The sequence below is a fragment of the Cryptomeria japonica genome, chromosome 5 (assembly GCF_030272615.1).
Source record: "Cryptomeria japonica chromosome 5, Sugi_1.0, whole genome shotgun sequence".
NCBI lineage: Eukaryota > Viridiplantae > Streptophyta > Pinopsida > Cupressales > Cupressaceae > Cryptomeria > Cryptomeria japonica.
Window position 1 is genome coordinate 671,377,691 of NC_081409.1, and position 19,630 is coordinate 671,397,320.

A 19,630-nucleotide genomic window follows, 5' to 3' on the forward strand; every position below is an offset into this window, starting at 1 on the left:
TTGCACTATATAGATGGTATTCTTGTTTACATTTTAACTGTCACAAATTGATAAAATTCATTGATGAGATGCTAGTTCTTGAAAGTCACATGTTCTAACCTTTGAGATAAAAACAGATAGGTCAAGTTTGCTAATTCATTTTATCCTTATGCAAAACTCCATAGAACAAATTGTATAGCGTTCATATTAGCAAGCTTGTTTTTGTTTTAGATTTTAGAGCAGATTAAATTAGAGAGCTTCCTCAATGAGTCTGAAGAAAGGATTTCTTCATCCACTTTTCTATTGTGTTCTCATGAAAGTGGCAAATTAAAATGTCAGAATTTTTTCCCATCATGGGGCTTACGTTGAAGTTTTCAAATCTCACATTCATGATTGTAAAACCCTTCAAGCTCTAGTTTTTCAGCCTAACTTAAATTGGGTCAAATAGGATTAAGAAGATATTTTGAACAACGTAAAGCATTTTGCATTTGATTAAAAGAAGAGTCCTAGACATTTAAGAGCCACTCCTGCCATATTGCACAAAGAAGAACAAAAGGATGACCTTGCAGTAGGAAGACCCATCTTACTTCCTTTTACATGGAATTGATCAATCTTAGCATTTAATGTTTACACAAGTAAAGCAAATATTATTAAGATTGCCTTCCCAACTTTTCAAGAAACAACATCAAGCAGAAGATCTTATCACTTCCATCTTTGCTGATAAAGTATACACCAGATCACGGTGGAGGACAAGGATTCATGATTCAGTCTTTCAAATACCTCCTCAAGCACATTCAAATAAAGATTTGCCTTCATCGATGGTTAGGAACTCATAAATATTTTTGCAAGAAATTTACAGCCATCAAATCCAAATAAAGATAAGGAACCATTTCAAGCATTGATTAATGATGTTCACAATAACTAAGATTTTCCTTCATTTTCATTGCCATGGGAAGCCATTGTTGGACCTTTGGCACTTGTAGTTTACCATGATTTTCTACTAGGCTCAAGAACGAATTTTCTAAAATTTCATGGTGATAGAACGTAGCTTTCCAATGAGCATATTTCATCATTTTCTACTGTTTGTAGCATATTGGGGGTTTCTCAGTAAGATGTAATCAATTTTTTTGTTGAAAATTTTGTTGGAGCAGCACAAATTGGTTCCATCACCTCTCTCCAAGTTGCATCACTAACTAGGAAACTATGCATGCTAAATTTCTTTCATGCTTCTAACTGGCTGAAGATGGCATGTTCTTTTTGTTTAGCTCTCAATTGTAGGAAAAGATCACAATGAACTTTTGAGGGAGTTTGTAGGATAATATGATCGAGTTCTTGGGAAAATTAGTAATTCTTTAAGGCCTTCTCCACAAATTCTCCCGAGTTGCTTCATTAGTGCTCTTGCTTCATAATTTGTTTTTCTCAAAATTGATAAAGTAGACAAGTTAGAAATGACACGACCACCATGGGAGAAATAAAACAAGATACCACCAGGGTCATGGTTCCAAGCCTCATTGAGCTTTGTTACAGAAAGTGGTGATTGATATCTATTGAGAAATTTCAATCGCAATCCAAATAATCAATTTATGACTTCAATGGATGAGAAACAAGGCTTGGACCACTACAATATGAAAGTTTAAAACTTATATGCAAAGCTGAAAATTAAGTTTCCTTAATATAAATTACCATGATTAGATCCATCTTCTTTATGATGTTAAAAATCAGCCAACATATCGTGCTTAACAACAATACCTTATGTGACCTATAGCAGACATAAATAAAGCATAACATTATCATAAGATAGCAGCAAAGAGGCACAAATCAGCAGCATAAGAGCATTGCATATTATTGATATTGAGCACTCCGAATTAATAGTGAAATATTGGTAACTGAAATATTGAGACTAGTATACTATTGACCACTCTGAATACTTTGAAACTTAGAACACTCAATAATTCAGGGTGCTCAATATCAACAATATTTATTAAGTGTTCTAAGTTTCAGTAGTTTGGATTTGAGTGTATTTATTATGACTATTTTAGTTTGTGCAATTTAAAAAAATTTGGTATATTTTCTGAAAAATCTGAATTGGGACATTATAGTTTGGTGTCTTCGTGATAGGTGTTGAAATTTGTTTTAGCAATGTTTGTATAAAATAAGGAAAGGGGTTGGTTAGAGGAAAATCCATATGAGTTTAAGATTGAAGCTCCTTGAATGTTTGAGAAAAATGAATTTATTACTTTTCAAATTGGGAAAATCAATTTGTATGGTCAATAAAAGTTGAATTTGGTTTTGCAGGTTTGCACTTTTAATCTTATTCTGAAAAATGCATCATCCTTGCTTGATGATACAGACCCAACGAAGCTCAAAGCTGATATTGCTTTCAAAAATCTTGTAAGGTAGTTAACTATTCCCACTTACTATTCATCAGAGTTGAATAGACAAATTGCATGGATAGATATCCATAAAACTTGCTTGGAGCTCAGTCAAACTAAATATTTAGATGACATTAGTATTATGTTGGTTTTAATGGCACTACATTTTATGCTTCCTTAGTTTTGGTTGAAAAGTTTGGGAAATCGTAGATCTTGAAGCTTTATGTAACAATATTCTTGTCATAATTCTCTTCTAGTATAGTTTTTATACACTCCAAGATGACCATACTATTAGCGTTGACAAGGCATCCCATCTAGAATATGGAAGTGGCATTAGCTTTTAGGCAGTAGGGGATATGGAAAAAAGCATAACACAACTCAACACAAGATGACAAGAGAAAACATAACTTTTGTGCCCATGAGCTTTTAATGGCATAAAACCAAGAACAACTAATTTTCAAAAATTATTTGTGACGTTTTAATTTCCTACAGCCTTTGACCTTTCAGGGGAATCTTTGCATTCCTATCTCCTAAGCTTATTTATACTATGCTGCTTCAATTGAAACTGAATTTTAATACAAATGATTGATAATTCAATACCCATATCCATTAATTGTCTCAAATAAATGCTATTCCTTGCATTGTTATCTCTACCATCTGCCATATCTGCACTCACCATCATAACCATATTTGCACCTAGTGCTCAAGAACCTTTAGCATATTTGTTGGTGTAAATAATTATTCATCATGGATATTATTACACTTACTTAAGTTTACTTAGGATAATGCATTTCATAGTAGTTTGGATATGAGACACTTGGGTGTTTGTGACACATTGGGATAGTGTGTGTAGGAGAAATTCCACCTCTTATGGTGTTGATCTTGTTATTACACTATCATATCCACTTATTGTGGAGTGATAATTCCACCTTCGGTGGGTGATCCACCTCATGTGGAATATTATATTATTTCTCCTACCTACCCACACCTATTTCCTACCTACCCTTGTTTCTTATTGAGCCACATATCATGTTTGTGTGCTCATACATATCCCTAGCCTTGCCTATATAAGCAGGCTCATCTACATTGTATGTAACGATAATCCAGTTGATTGTTGATCATTTTCTATTGATGAGAATACAGTTTATTCTTGTCCCATATTATGTCTCTATCTTGTACATTTCATTGACCTCTTGATCTTGGCAAAATCCAACATGGTATCAGAGCTATTGGGGCTTCATTGATTCGTCTTGAAGAGGCATTATTGTGACGTCAAGAGGCAGATCTGAGGAGCATCATCATTTGGAGGCGTCCTAGACCAGATCTGACCTCACCATTGCGTCCGGAAGGCCATTTCCAAGAATTTTGGTTATAAAGTTGGCCTATTTTGGTGAGAAATTTTTTTTCTCCATTTTTGCCTATATCGTACGGATTTCGAAATTTTTTTTATTAATATTCAGAAAAAAAAATTTATTTTTATTTCTGAAATATTGTTTTGAAAAAAAATCAAAAATAAAAAAAAATCCGAAAGCAAAAAAAATTGAAAAAGCAGTGAAAAATCAAAAAAAAAAAAACAAAAAATTGCTTGTTTGGGGGTCCGCAGACCCCCGTACCCCCCGTTTTTCGCGTGTTGCAGGAATTTCGCAGGCAACGTACCTCTGTCTGCGCGCTGTACCATCTGACAGCCGATTGCGCCAGCATCGTACCAGCATCTCCCGTGCCTTCAGTCATCCCGCGCCGGCTGTCCCTCCGTCGTCCGTCCTTCCGTAGCCTACCGTAACCTCGCCAGCGCCGCTACCACCTGCGTTCCGCGTGCACCTCCCGGCCTCGGCTCCTCCTCCGACGCCTCCCCCGCAACACCGCGCCCGCCGCTCCGAGCCCGCGAACTCCCGTGTCCTCCCTCGGCGCCGCTCCCCGCTCTCGCAGACAACACCACCCTACGGCTCCTCCCGCGAGCCGCCTCCTGCGCCTCCCCCGCCACGCGGACAAAGACCGGAGGAACCCGCGTCCGCCACGTGGCAGGCGGCCACTGGCCCGCGGGAAAACCGTACCCAGTCAGCTTTTCCGTACTACCACGTCATCAGTACGGACTGCCACATCAGCAGCCGAATCACTCCTGCACAGTCAGCATTCCGTACAGTACGGAATACACAGTCAGCACGCCACGCAGTTTGTCCGTACGGTACGGACGCCCAGTCAGCAAGGCAGCGAAGTTTTGGCGACGGTCATACGACCGTCAAATTTAACATAGTGTTTTGCTGACGTCAACGCCACATCAGCAAGGTTTGAAATTTTTTTGACCCCCTCTCATTTGCTTTTTTGATTTTGCAGTTCAACTTCAAATGGCCATAACTTGCTCATTTTTGCTCCTTTTTGGGTGCAATTTTTTTTGAAATGGGCTAGAATTTCGTGCTCTCCGCAGTGGTGAAAGAATTTTTTGATTTTGATGCACGGATTTTTCAGAAAATGCAGTTTTTGGTGACTGTCCCTGAGTAATCCTAGTTTTTGCAACTTCAGAGGCTTCGTTTGGGGTCATCCGACCTCCTTTTTAGGTGCCGTTTTTTTTGAAAGTGCGTATTTTTTCGTCTACTTTCACATGATGCTATCAAATTGATGTCATTGTAAGTATAAATTATACTTTCAGATCTTGGCCATTTTTGGCTATCTTGGTACTTGTATATTTGCTTGAATCTCAGTTAGATTCATTGCACTACTGATTGAAGTCTCTTCTATCTCATTTGAGAAGTTGTAAAATTTGCATCATAAGTCCACTTTGCCTTGTTTTGCAAGTGGCTCATTGTAATCGCACTAAGTATAAAGTGCCAAAATCATCACTTTAGGGGGGGTACTTTGATTGATTGAATTTGGGGGGGTGTCTCTTGTGCTTTTGTGCTCTTGTGTTCTTTCCTTTTTGCTGCTATGGGTTCTTCTAAGTTTCCTCTCTTAACTCCACATAATTATGCTACTTGGAAAATTGATGCATGGAGTAAACTTATGGAAAAAGGACTCACTCATTACATTGATGGAACTATTGTTGCTCCAGCTGATCCTAAGGCTGATCCAGTTGGTCACTTAGATTGGCTCACTAAAAATATCATGGCAATTGGTACCTTAAGAAAGTATGTATCAAAGGATCTCATTTTTCATATTGAGAAATGTACTCTAATCAAGGATGCTTGGCAAAAGTTTCAAGACTTGTATGGTCAAGTTGATGAGATTAGGGGATATCAAATTGATAGTGATCTCACCATGTTAGATCCCAAGAACTTTGATACTATACAAGATTATGTCACTAAGGCAAATGAGTTGAGGGCACAACTCAAAGATTGTGGCATTGATAAAAAGGATACTCAATTGATATTCAACTTGATAGGGAAGCTTCCACAAGAATATGCAGCATTTGTTTCTAGTTTCCAAACTCATAGGATGACAATGGGTTCAAGCTACAAAATACCTACATTTGATGCTTTCAATGAAATGTTGATGATGGAACAAACTAAGTTGATAAGCATGGGCATTCTTAAGGCTTCTTCTAAGTCTCAAGCATTAGTAGCAAATCAAGGGAACAAAGGAAATCAAGGAAAGGACAACTCAAACAAGAAGAAATGGCAATCAAAACCTAAGGAAAAAGCACCATCTTCTTCACAACAAGGAGATTCATCTTCTTCCAAGAAAGATAATTCACCAAAGAGAGAGAGACCTACTTGTGCTTATTGTAAAAAGATTGGTCATGAGGAACATCGTTGCCATACTAAGAAGATTGATGAACTCACACATATCATCAAAAAGCATAACATTGATTTGCCTAAAGTCTACAAGAAGGATGATTCATCAACTTCCACTTCCTCACATTCAAAAGGAAAAGGGCAAGCATTCATGGCTTCTACAAGTGGAAAAACTCACTCTTTTGGAACAAGAAAAGGAAAAGCTCTATGTGCTACAACAAATCATACTTCAGAGAGATGGCTTCTAGATTCAGGGGCTTCTCATCATATGGCATCTTCACAATCTATGTTCTCTACATTTGAGCCTTGCACCATGCCACAGATTTTGATGGGGAATCATACATACATGGATGTGATTGGGAAAGGATCTATTGACATTGGGGATAACTCCTTCAATGATGTGTTGTGTGTACCCCACTTGACAAACAATCTCCTTTCCATCTATCAAATCACACATGGCGCAACTAAGAGAGTTGTGGAGTTCACACCTGACTCAGTTTTTATTAGAGACATGGAGACTAGCGCTATCATTGCAACTGGGGTGGTTGATCATGCATCTCGGTTATACTCCTTTTCAGATTTTGTTGATGATGATGATTTCACATTTGATGATTCTACACATGATGATCACACTTATTGTGATGATTCAGATTTTGAGGAGAACTTTGGACACTTGAACATGGGGATTCTCACATGTGAACCCGTTCTTGAGTCTTGTATTTCATCTCCTCATATTGATATCACATCACCTATTGCACCTGATGATGCAGATAGTGCGACAGTTTTGCCTTCATGTGATTCAGTGCAGCAGGATATACATTGTCTTCCAGCTTCAGATTCATGGGATGATTACTTGACATATATTGCAGGTTTGTTTGTGGAATCCTACATTGCAGATTTGGGAGACATCATTGATGACATTCATCTTCTCTTTGATGAAGATGATCCTTCTTCGATTGTTGCGAGGGCACACTCTGACCCTCTTGTTCATTCTCTACATGATCATTCTTTCGAGGTTGACATGATTGTGGATACTTATGTACAGCAGTTGGAGGAGGTCTCTTTATTCTTTGAGGAGACACATGAGTCTTTGGACATTGTTCTACATCCATCTTCACTAGATGTTGGAGTTCCTTTTTCAGCAGTGTGGCACAGTTTACCACCTTTGGAAGGGGTATCTTTTAGCATCGACATGAGGACACTTGAGCAGTTTTCAGAGATTCCTTTCATCATGAGTTTTCTTCATACATCTTCCCTTCATGATTGGGGAGACTTCATGGATACACCTTTGGTTTTGTTTCTTCCTAAGGGGAGGAATGTTGTTCGACGTTCGTGGAGCAGTTTCTTCATACATCGAGCTTCTATCATTGGTGCAGATTCTTCATTGAGGGAGGATCACAGTTTGACTTCTCTTCTTCTCTCATATGGGGGGGACTTTTTCCTCACATGGGGTTTTGTTCCTCACATACTTCTTTGAGAGTTCTCTTGTATAGCTTTCATCTCTCTTTTTGGGGAGGGTTTTTTCCCATTGGGTTTTTCTCTCTTTCCCCACTTTGTGAGAGATTTCATTGCATTGGTTTGCATGCATTTGCATTTGTGCATGGGTACCTAACATGGCCTCGTAGCCGGGACCCATCTTGCATTGCTTAGTTGCATTGTAGACTTAAGTGCATTCCCCTAAGTTGCACTTAAGGGGGGGTGTTGGTGTAAATAATTATTCATCATGGATATTATTACACTTACTTAAGTTTACTTAGGATAATGCATTTCATAGTAGTTTGGATATGAGACACTTGGGTGTTTGTGTCACATTGGGATAGTGTGTGTAGGAGAAATTCCACCTCTTATGGTGTTGATCTTGTTATTACACTATCATATCCACTTATTGTGGAGTGATAATTCCACCTTCGGTGGGTGATCCACCTCATGTGGAATATTATATTATTTCTCCTACCTACCCACACCTATTTCCTACCTACCCTTGTTTCTTATTGAGCCACATGTCATGTTTGTGTGCTCATACATATCCCTAGCCTTGCCTATATAAGCAGGCTCATCTACATTGTATGTAACGATAATCCAGTTGATTGTTGATCATTTTCTATTGATGAGAATACAGTTTATTCTTGTCCCATATTATGTCTCTATCTTGTACATTTCATTGACCTCTTGATCTTGGCAAAATCCAACAATATTAATTGACGGCTCATCATTAAGTTGCAGTCTTATGTCTTCTGTTAGCATTTTGATTTGTCTATTGTAAGAAAACACAAAAAGAATAGTGGGTGAGATTAAAGTTAAAATCCATCTTTAAATTTGGAGGAGAAGCTTCTTGAGAGCTGAACTTAATCTAAACCTAAGCTAAATTGACCCTAGACACAAAACTATAGATAAGATTTACATATATCCACACTTCACAATATTCTTTAAGGGTGGGTTTGTATAAATGAAAATGATTAGGTGCCTATATTGTTGCCTTGGATACATGCAACGCATTGTTAATAGTAGTGCCCTGCAAACGGGATTTTCAGACAATGAAAGAAAGAAACTCAATTGGAAATCCTAAACAACTCAGATTCTTTTTGAATAAATCAAACACCAGATCAGCAGCACACAATTTCAAGAAATAATTATACATAGATAAATATTTGTAGTTTATAAATTTTACATAGTTTATTTATATTATTAAATTACATTATTATAGTATATTTATATATGAATATAATATATATAATTTTCTAATATATAATATATTATAATTATAGATTTTAATAAATTTACTAAATAGTATATTTAAATATCAATACTGTCTTCGGACATGTAGTGCCGCGGTTAAAACACTTCGTTGGTGAAGCGGCCACCAAGGTTCAAATCCTTGGATTTGAACAAGTGAAGTGTGGGGATGAGGTCCCCTGTTTGTGGCCTCACTGGTTCATAGCTCTAGGTCAAAAGCGTTTACCCCTTAATAAAAACAAAAAATCTATATATCAATGCTAAATATAATGTTTAGATGCTATGCAAATTATTTAAGTTTAATTTGTTTTTCAAACTTCTCTTTACAAATTGTAGGTCTGTTGTACATAGAGAATCTATTACATTTTTCCCATGGCAATGAGTTCTAGTTTCATTGGCAAACCCTCATTCAAAATTATCTGAATTCACCACTATAGAGGCATGTAGAAATGGTGGAGCAGATTTTAGGTAGGGTGACATGTTTGGATATGTAGTCTGTGTGATAAGTGGTATACGAGTTCCTACAGTTGGGTGAAAAGCCATTTGTGTGTAATACCTAGATTGGGAATTCAAGCCTGTCCAAGAAAAATTGGTGTATCAATACCTGCTTATAAAATAGCAAAATGTATTAAGGAGCAAGAAGAAGCAGATGCGAGGGTTACAAATAGAATAGGGCATCCTTTGGGGAGAGGGTCTCACGGAGGCCACCCACTTCTCCATCTCATACACATAGTGTTGTCCCTAACATCGTAGTAAAAAGCCATCCATTTTTTGGGTAGGAATGAAGATGAGGCTAGTAATGTGAAGAGGGAAAAAGGACTATTGATGAGTGCATTTAATATGACGACAGAGATATTGGCAACCAAACAATTGCAAGACGCCTCTATGTAAATGGTTTGTTCTTCAATATTGTTTGATCACCCTATTGGCAAGACATGGTAAGAAAAATAAATGAAGCTCCAAAAGGGTACACAAGCCTAGGTTATGAGAAGGTGCAATTTATTGTCAAAGAAGGTCAAACAAATAGAAACTCCATTGGCTTCCATTAAGGCCTCATGGAAAGAAACATGTGTGTATTATTTTCAATGGATGGAAGGATACATAAAGCAAGCCACTGATTAATGTGTTTGCAATGTGCTTTAAAGGAGTAATGTTTATGAAAGTTATGGATTTTGAGAGGTTCCGGTAAAGGATGCACAATTTATTGCAGACATCCTTATACAATGTATTAACTAAGTGGGTCTTTAAAATGTTACCCAAATTATAATGGACAATGCAAAGAATTGTAGAGTGGTTAGTATGTTAGTTGAGACATGATTATCTTATATATTTTGGACACCTTGTGTTGTGCATTCATTGAACCTTGTGCTACAAAAGTTGGGTACAAAAATAGATTAGATCAAACAAGTCTATGCTGAGGTTGAAGAGATCCAAATGTTTATCACAAACCATCACATGTCACAAGCTATTTTAGATGATTCTTGTGACTAGAGCTATTGAAGGTGATTCAAACAATGCATTTAATACACAAAGATGATGAGTACAAAGAAGGGGCAACAAAGTTGTGGGATGCAGAACTGGAGCAAAATGAATTAGATCTTTCTTTTGTTGCACAATTTTCAAATTTTGAGGAGTCAAGTAGCCAACTTACTTTTAGTGCAAGTGGCAGTGGGGTTCCATGTGGTTCTCGTAATCTACTTGCATCATCCAATGTTAATTTTAATGACGATTTTGGTCTTGATGATGACCCATATGCTGTTGATTAGTGAATTGATTACTGATTTTATTATTTAAATATTAAAAAATGATAATCTATCATGACATTCAAAACAGAATTTTAATTAGTATATTATGTTTCAAAATTTTAAACTGATTTAAATTAGTATATTATGTTTTGATATTGAAAACTGAATTTAAGTTAATATATTTTGTTTAACATATGCATTGATATATGTCATTCTAAACTTTTAGGCTGCATATATATATATATATATTGTTTTTTTATGGACACACCCAACTCCCCTTCCCACCCGCAAAAAAAAAGATTCAGTATACTATTATATCATGGCCACGTACCCATGTTTATATCCATACCTGATTTGGCAACTTGAGAACATAACAGCTGAGCCACGGAAGAAATTTTGGATGAATTTGTATGAGTGGTTGGTGATGCCATTTGGGTTAACAAATGCAATCAGTACTTTTATGAGATTAAAGAATGAAGTGTTGAAACCTTTCCTTAGTAAGTTTGTTATTGTTCATTTAGATGATATATTGAATTTTAGCAAGACATAGGAAGAACATTTGCTGCATGTAGTACTGTAGAGGTTGAAGGAAGAGAAGTTGATGGTATGTTTGAGGCCTAAAGTTTTCATGACTTGGCAAGCTTCTACAAGAAGTTCATAAAATTTTTTAGTGGACAGCTGCAGCAATGGAAAGCTTCCAATTGTTGAAGAAAAACGTAACAAAACAGCTAGTATTGGCCTTACTAGATTTTGGTAGTGTTCCAAGTAGATTGTGATGTGAGGGGATGTGCAATTGGAGTTTTGAGTCAAGAGGTAAGGTCCATTGCTTACTTAAGTGACAAGTTGAATGAGGCAAAAAGAAAATATTTAGTATATGATCAAAAATTTTATGCAATAGTACAAGCACTAAAGAAATTGAGGCATTACTTGTTATCTACGATACCTCGAGTTTCCAAGACGGGATAACAGGGGATGGCAGGATGGGTTTCCGGGATGGTGATTTTTTTTGCCATTTTTGGGGACGGCTAGGGGATGGCAATATAAAATATAAGGAAAATCTAAAATTTATAGGGAAATTAAATCTTCATATGAGAACATGGATAAAACATGCATATATACATTATATTCATATGAAAACATGGATATATACATTATATTCTTATGAAAACATGGATATAGCAAGTATATGAAAACATTATAGAACCTTAAGTTTTAAGTTCTAGGGTTAGTTTATTGCCGTATAGGATAGTTTTACAAAACAATAGACTAACAACACAATAACAGAGTAACAATAAATGAATACTTAACACAACATATGGCAGAATGATGTTTCTTTATTATCATGTACAATTCAGTACATCAACAACATGCAACTGTTCCTGATACAATAACAACATAAATAGTGCCAGGCGGCTGGTTAAGATTGGCAATTGTCAGCAACCAACCCAACTCTCGAGAACTAATTACACTGCCTTATTAACAAGACATAACAAGTCACATTTATTTATGAGCGGCATATTTGCCGTTTACATCAGCCCCCCAAAAAAGAAGTCATCTTTAGGATGACAAAAACCAAAATGGGAGCTAATATACTATATGCAGCTATTGAGAAGGATGAGAGGATGCCCCTGGCGGAATAGAGGACAGAGGGGTGTCTGGGTGCCGCTGCAGGAGTTGGAGACACTTGTTGGCCGCCAACTCCCATTCCCGTGCAGTCTTGACCATATATGCTGCCTCCATGAGCTTGTTGCGCACCTTCTCCAACTCTTGGTCTTTTCTCGTCAATTGCTCATCCCTACTCGCCATGCCTGCCTCCAAGTGTGCCACCTTCTCCTCCAGTACCGTCCTGAGCTTCTCCTTCTCATCTAACTCCTGGACGTGCTTGACCACAATGTCTTCTAAAGAAGTGACTCATGAGTGTTCTTGAGCCAATTGTTCCTGGGCCTTCTGATTATGATCTACTAAGGTCTTCAGCATGGCCTCTGCTTCTCGAACAACCTGGTCTTGCTGAGCAATCATGGATTCTATACGAACCATTGCCAACTTCCGATGTTTAAGAACCAAATCTCTAAAGGAAATCTCCATCCCCCATAGTTATCAAAGGGGCCCAGGATGGTCTTCTACTACTAGCTGTGTGTGTTTCAGAACCAAATCTCTGAAGGCAATCTCCATCCCCTGTAGCTATTAAAGGGGCCCAGGCTAGTCTTCTACTACTAGTTGCGTGGAAGTCCATGCATCTACTATGTCCCATGTTTTTGTCTTTGGCCACCCCTTTGTTGTGAAACATTTGAATAATTCTGCTTCATAGCCTTTCTTCATAAATGCTAGGAGCCTCTCTACTACACGGGTGATCTGAGGGTCTTGGCCAATGTCAATGCTCTAGTCGACGTGTCCCATGCTGCTCAAAAACTTCGCCATCCCTTCCAACTGGGAGATAATGCTGCATAGCGCCGAGGGGGTCGCCTGGGTTAGGCTTACCCAAACGAAGCACAATCTCTTCTGCTTCGCTAGACGAAGATTCCTCTCCTCCTGTAGGTTTGCTAGCTACCAATGGCTGTTGCTGAACTTGTTGTCCCCTGTCTTCGTTGGCGGCTCCCTGAGGTGGTTTCATTCCGCCAGGTGGTGGCGACTTGTCAGGGGAATTCTCCAGGAGAATACCCAAGGTCTGCAACAATGGGTCGATGGTTTGCTCTTGTCCTTCTGTGTCGTCCATAGGAGTGAAGTGTGCAAGTGTTACCCTTGCTTGTAGTTTAGTTCTGGTAGGTGGCGGTGATGCTTCTACATCCACTATCACTCGCACAACACTTGCTTCAGTTAGTGTTTGTACTGTCACGTGAACCCCTATTTCCACCGATGGTGTCAAGTCCCTCACTTCTCCAACTGGCGTTTGAGGTGCTGAAGTGTCATGACTTGTTAGTGTTCTTGACAGTGGTGTAGAAATTGCCAACTAGGTGGCGCAAGTTTCCCCTACTGCTTTTGCGGATGGTGTGTGCGCTACCTCCTGCATGCCTACAACTTCCCCTACCACCTCCACCTCATCCTCTTCTGCAATAGCGGCTACCACCCTGAAGGTGTCCTCTGTGCTCTCCCCTTCCGATGATGATGCCTCTAGCATGTCTTCATCACTGGCTTCAATCTCGACACTTTTTGACTGGTGTACATCCTACCGCAGCTTCTTCCTGAGGGGTTGGTCCCCGCCCACTATCATTGTATTGAGGTACATCTAGTAGAAGGTTGGTGGGTTGTAGGGTTCCACTCTCAGGAGTGGTTGCAAATGGCCTCTCTTTTCTTCTAGCATCTTTGTGCGTACTGCCTCTAGGAATAGACCAATGGCGTGATGAGACATGTAAAATGCTTTGTGCTGGAGCCCTAGGAATTCCCTAATCCTATCAAAGAGGAAAGACGCCTAGTTGTACACAGTGCCATTCCTCAACCCATTCATCAAATATAACATCCACACGACAATATCAGATGCCCTATTGGAACTTGTAAGTTTGAAGTCTTTGGGAAAAAGTTTGAACATTTCAGCAAAATGAAAGGTTTGCAAACTTGTCATTCCACCAAAAACACCTAGATTCAATAAAATTCTTGATTCACAAACTTCACATTTTGACAAGCTTTGTTTTCACACTTTTCCAAGTTCAAGAATTGACAGATTTTTTAAAAAGGTTCTAAAGTTCATATTTTTGCCAAAATACCAATATGCCGAAATACGAGGTAGAAAAGAAGTTAGAAGAAAGTTTGTGTTTTCAGAAGAAACTTTAGTTCGTGAGCCTTTCATTTCGTTGAACAAAACTTGGTTCACAAACTCCTTGGTTTGTCAAAAGATGAAATTGCTGAAAAAAGAAGTTGATGAAGCACTAGAAGGAATGGTTCATGGATAAGTGAGTTCGCTGAAAGCTATTTTCGTCAAAAGAAGATTGTTTTGGTGTTCTTAGTAGTTTGCAAACTAGTATGGATAGCGAAAGAAGTTTGCATAAGTTCATATCCATCGAAAAGAAGAATGTGAAAGGTCTAGTTTGTGGAGGACTTGTTTTGTTTTTCCATGGCTTTTGATGGTATATGAGGCGGGCGAAATTCATTGGTGCTAAAGAAATTTTTATCAAAGGCAAAATGTATTCTTGGGAAGTCAATTCAGTTTTGGAAGGCGAATTAGTTGTGACAGTTCCAAAAGTTGGAAACCATTCAACTTCTCCAACTGAAAGTATAAATAGAGATCAATGATCTTTGTAATGGGGGCTAGGGAAGCTCAGAGAGCTTTGGGAAAGTGTTGGTTATTTTGGGGCTTGATTGTGAGAAGAGTGACTTTAAATATTGTTGTGTATTTAAATGAATTGTTGTACTCTTGAAATGAATAAAGCGTTTTGAAATGTCACTGCTGTGGTGAATAGACTGTTGAATTGTTGGTTGAATTGCTGTGAATGAATTAATTCAAAGTCTTGTGACTGTGTATATTGTTGTCCCATAAATTTGTGTTGTGGCTGCTAAGTTTAGGTAATTTGATAAAATTCCCTGACATAGACTGCATCACCAAACCATTGCAAAAGTGTGCTTTCAATAACTTAACCACTTCCACACTCTCCCTAATTCACTGAAGCACTTCATTATTTCATTTTAGAACAATTGCAACCTTGATCAACCTACACAGGGCGCCAGTCGAAAAATAGGACTGTGACTCAACCACCTTGTAAACTGAAAGGGAAGATCACATTTTAAATTGGGTTTACACACATTGATTATCAATCATGACAGCAGATGGGAAAAACTAAAGTATGAACCCTGAGTTTCATAGGGTGAAACACACTTTTGTACTGCTATGTGGTCAAAATGATATCAAATTACATTTGCAGGAATTTCAAATTATGTTTTCTTGATTTGCTTGCAAACCATACCAATAGTAGATGTTCCTCTTATTCATATATGCCAGCACACTTGTATTGTCAAATTTGGAGGCATGGGCGTCTAGATTACATGTTATTATTCAATGAAGATAATTGACCCTTTTTATTTTTGATTCTTTACTTTGTAACAGTTACAAATGAATGCTTTTAAAAGCATAAAAAGTCGATTCACAAGTACTAGAAACCTTTCATAAAAGAAGCATTTATTAATAGGTCAGAAATGCATATATATTTCATGTTATAAATATTTCAAATTTCTGAATGATTTTAAAATTGCATGCATTGAATATTAGGAAAAAATGGTTTACAGTATGGGAAATCAGAATACACACAAACAGATTTATTAGTAAACAGTGGAACTTATTCATTACATCATGTAGTCATGAACTTTTTGAAATTATTTTTTCCTATCTGTGTACTATATCATTGGTCAATGCTCTTATTGACTTGTTGCATCATATTGGTAGCATCAAACTAGAAAGCATGATTGTGTAGATGACACAATTTCATCTATTGAAGATAGGCAACTTGATTTTTGATCAATTCTTAGCTTAGGAGAAGTCTTTAAGGAACGCTGTTAAGCGTCAGCTAGATTTGATGCACAGATATTGGAAACCTTTTCATAAATAAGCATTTACTAGTCAGTCTATTTATTGCAGATCCTTTATCATGCTTGATAAGCTTGTTGAAAGTGGCAAATCTGGCATTTCTTTGAATAGGTAAGGTTTTCCTACCATTTTATAATAATTAAAAGAAAAGAACAGAAAAGTAGCTGTAAAAATAAAGCATGACAACTTTTGTCACCTCTATGTGTACGCATGAAATTTTCTTTTGCTATCAAGTGGCTTGGTTCTGATTTGAAATTCTCTCTCAAACTTTCCCCTTATAAATTAAAAATTTTTCTTTAAATTTAGAGAGTCATTTAGTTGGTATGAATAAGATCTAGCAAAGTGTAAACTTTGTACAGTGTTTTCTTCAAAATGTCCTTTTATAGTATTGTTAAATAGTATTCAAGGAATCATACAAAGATAATTAACGAGCATTTATTATTTACATGAAGGGATATGGCTCTATACTCCTCTTGGATGTCTGTTTCAGAAAAAATAGGATGGTTATTGGTGCATTAGGCGTACAAGAACCAACTCACACTTAGCATATTAATAGTAGTTGTCTCTCATCACCTAGAATAAAAAGCTAGTGGTCATAGTATCCTTGCCACAATAACTCTGTAAGGACCCCCTTACAATATTTTCCTCAAATTTTGAGATGAATATATTCAGTTCTAATTTTTACCAGAGTTAGTTCTGCTGTTTATATCTTGTTTCAGATTTGCAGATTTGTTTGTTTGGCTTTTCTGAGTTCTAAACATGATTTTGTATTGATAGATAATGCATGAAATCAAGTGACTTTATTAAAACATCACTTAAAATGACCATTAAAGTCACTTTATAACTTTATTAAATTAATTAAATAATATTTCCCATATGATATACTTTTGAGGGATAATATTAAATAATTAAATTAATTAACTCCTTTAAACCTGACTATAGCCTATAGGAATTAATTCAGGCTAATAAATCCTCCAAAAGCGACTATGCAGGAGGGGACATTACAGTCCTCCCTTCCCGAAATTGTTTTATGTCAAGCAATTGCAAATTCGGATGCTGTAGAATCTATTCTGCTTCCCAAGTGGCATCTTCCATGGGCAAGTTCTTCCATTTGACAAGGTACTCCTTAACCGCCCCGCTCCTAAATTTCCTCTTTTTGACATCCACAATATCATGAAGAGCCAAAACTTACTGACCTTCCTCACCTAGTGGTGGTAGCTCTGCTGAAGTGGTAATCTGTTGCCCAAGTGCCTTCTTAAGGCACAAAACATGAAACACATTGTATATCTTGCTATTCTTTGGTAGCTCGAGTTCATAAGCCACCTCCCCCACTCTCTTGATTATTTTGTAGGGACCATAAAATCGAGGTTTCAACTTTTTTTGCACCGCTTTTCTTCAGTGAAGATTGTCTATGTGGTTGTAGTCGTAAGAGGACCGATTCCCCAACTTTGAAGCTACGCTCAACCCCATGCTTGTCTGCATAAATCTTTTGCTGATTTTGAGCATTTTGTAAATTATTCCTAAGAGACGTAAGGATGTCTTGGCTCTCTTGGATTCAATCTTTGGCTTTGGGAGCCCTGCTATAACCAAAAGCCACATATAGAAATGAAGGAGCATCATACCCATAGAAGGCCCTGAATGGAGACATCCCTATTGACATATGATAGGTGGTGTTATAGTAGTGTTCTCCTAAATGCAACCACCTGATCTAGGCTTTCTGCTGCCTTGCAACGTAGCTACACAAATACCCCTCAACCCACTTATTCACAAGCTTCGTTTGTCCATTTATTTGCGGGTGATAACTCGCACTAGGGGTTAACTTTGTGCCATCTAACTTGAATAGCTCTTGCTAGAATGCATCGAGAAACCTGGGGGTTAACTTTGTGGCTTGTGCCATCTAACCTGCTGTTGATGTGTATTTTGTACACAACCAAACACAGAATAAAATACCTAAAGGTACCTTATCCTCTCTTGAATAAAGCTCTCGAATGCTGAAGATATCGCAGAAGGATCAATCGGAGAAGCTTCAAGGTTCCTGTTATGTAGGATCTCTACTCGTGGATAAGCTCTTTGTGGTATGATGTGATTTTGCTGGAATCACAAGGGGACTTACACTCGATGACCTGAACGTCTGATTTGCTGGAATCACAAGATTTCACTGGCCTAGATTTTGAAAAAAAAGAAAAAGGATGAGGGCGAGGAAAGGATCTAATTCTGACACTAAGAATGTAGGAGCAATGAATAACCTTTGGTGAAATTCTAACTAAGTCTTGTTTTGACATCCTAGGACCATCTCCACAAGGTTAGTGCGATCTTCGGAGGAAAGCTTTATGATGTTCAAATCATCGCTACAGGCATAGACACCATCAGGCTGATGCATATCAATGAAGAAGCGACAATTGAAGTTAAGCTTAAGCTAAATGATTCCAGTTGACTACACAAGGCAAGTTTGCAATCAACAAACTGCTAGTAGTATGGATATACAAATTTCACCATCAATCAAACACATTTCTTCCACTCATCTAATAACATGAAATCAAATCTGAGAAGTATAAAGACCATGCAAATTGTTGAATCGACCCATAGATTTCACCATTTCTTCAATGAAGTTTTACAAGTCTTTTACAACAACATCTTGGCAACAATCTTTGCCTTCTCTTTCTATTCTACTCTAATTGCTATACTATTTGCTGACTATCCATTATTAGCTAACTATTCACCTTCTAACTACTGACTAACTATCATTAGCGTTTACAAATGAGGAGCCAGGGCTTATATAGTGCCCACAATACAATTCAATGGCTTAGATCAATTTGAGATCAATGGCCAAGATTTTACAATGAAACCCTAATTAGGGTTTGTTACAACAAACTTAATTCTGACCAATGAAATAATTGCATTATTTGGACACATGTCTTCTTTGGAATATTCGACCAATGGATAGCCGGGGTAGGTACATCGAAGTTAGTGCCATCTTTGATGAGTCAGGTACATTGGATCTGGACAGGCTGAAGTGGACCAACCCGACTGGAGGAGTGATATTGGGATGCCACCTTGTCTTTCCTTCAAATGTTGGATTGGAAGAGGTCGTCCTTGATGAGGTTGGGCTGGAGAAGGTCGTCCTTGTTGATGCCGGGCTTCTTTCATCTGCCAAAACAAACCAAAAGATGATTAAGGACACATGATAAATTCAATTCAACATAACATTTTCAACTTAAATCATCAACAAAAAGATATTACCATGAAACTTGCCCAAGATTTTCTCCAGGAACAGACCCTATAAGAATTTCGCCCTGGACCCTTTGGAAGGGTCAGGAGCGAAATTCCAATTTTAGCTCAAAATTCTCATTTTTGAAGGTCAAATATCTTTCCAAGGCATTCCAAATAGCTTTTCTCACCCTAGTCTAGGCCCGACTTGGCACAAAATTTGGAGAAAAGGATGGTTTTAGTGTTTTTTGCTCTGGACCCTTTGGAAGGGTCAGGAGCGATTTTCAAGTTTTGAGCATGTTCCTCCATCCTTTCAACTTCAATTCACCTCCAAGACTAAGGACACATTGCCTCACTCCT

The 19,630-nt window shown here is 37.7% G+C and overlaps 1 protein-coding gene across 8 annotated transcripts in view; it reads left to right on the forward strand.

Annotated features, from left to right (window-relative positions):
- The window catches only part of LOC131039530 (uncharacterized), a 129,476-nt gene that overhangs the window by 38,869 nt on the left and 70,977 nt on the right, over positions 1–19,630 (forward strand). For 5 of the 8 annotated variants that reach the window (XM_057972316.2, XM_057972313.2, XM_057972312.2 and 2 more), the window contains exons 4-5: positions 2,275–2,375; positions 16,115–16,174. In XM_057972316.2, the coding sequence (XP_057828299.1) occupies positions 2,275–2,375; positions 16,115–16,174 (161 nt within the window). The remainder of the gene's footprint in view (positions 1–2,274; positions 2,376–16,114; positions 16,175–19,630) is intronic. The other 3 variants (XM_057972315.2, XM_057972314.2, XM_057972311.2) reach the window with 2 other exon arrangements.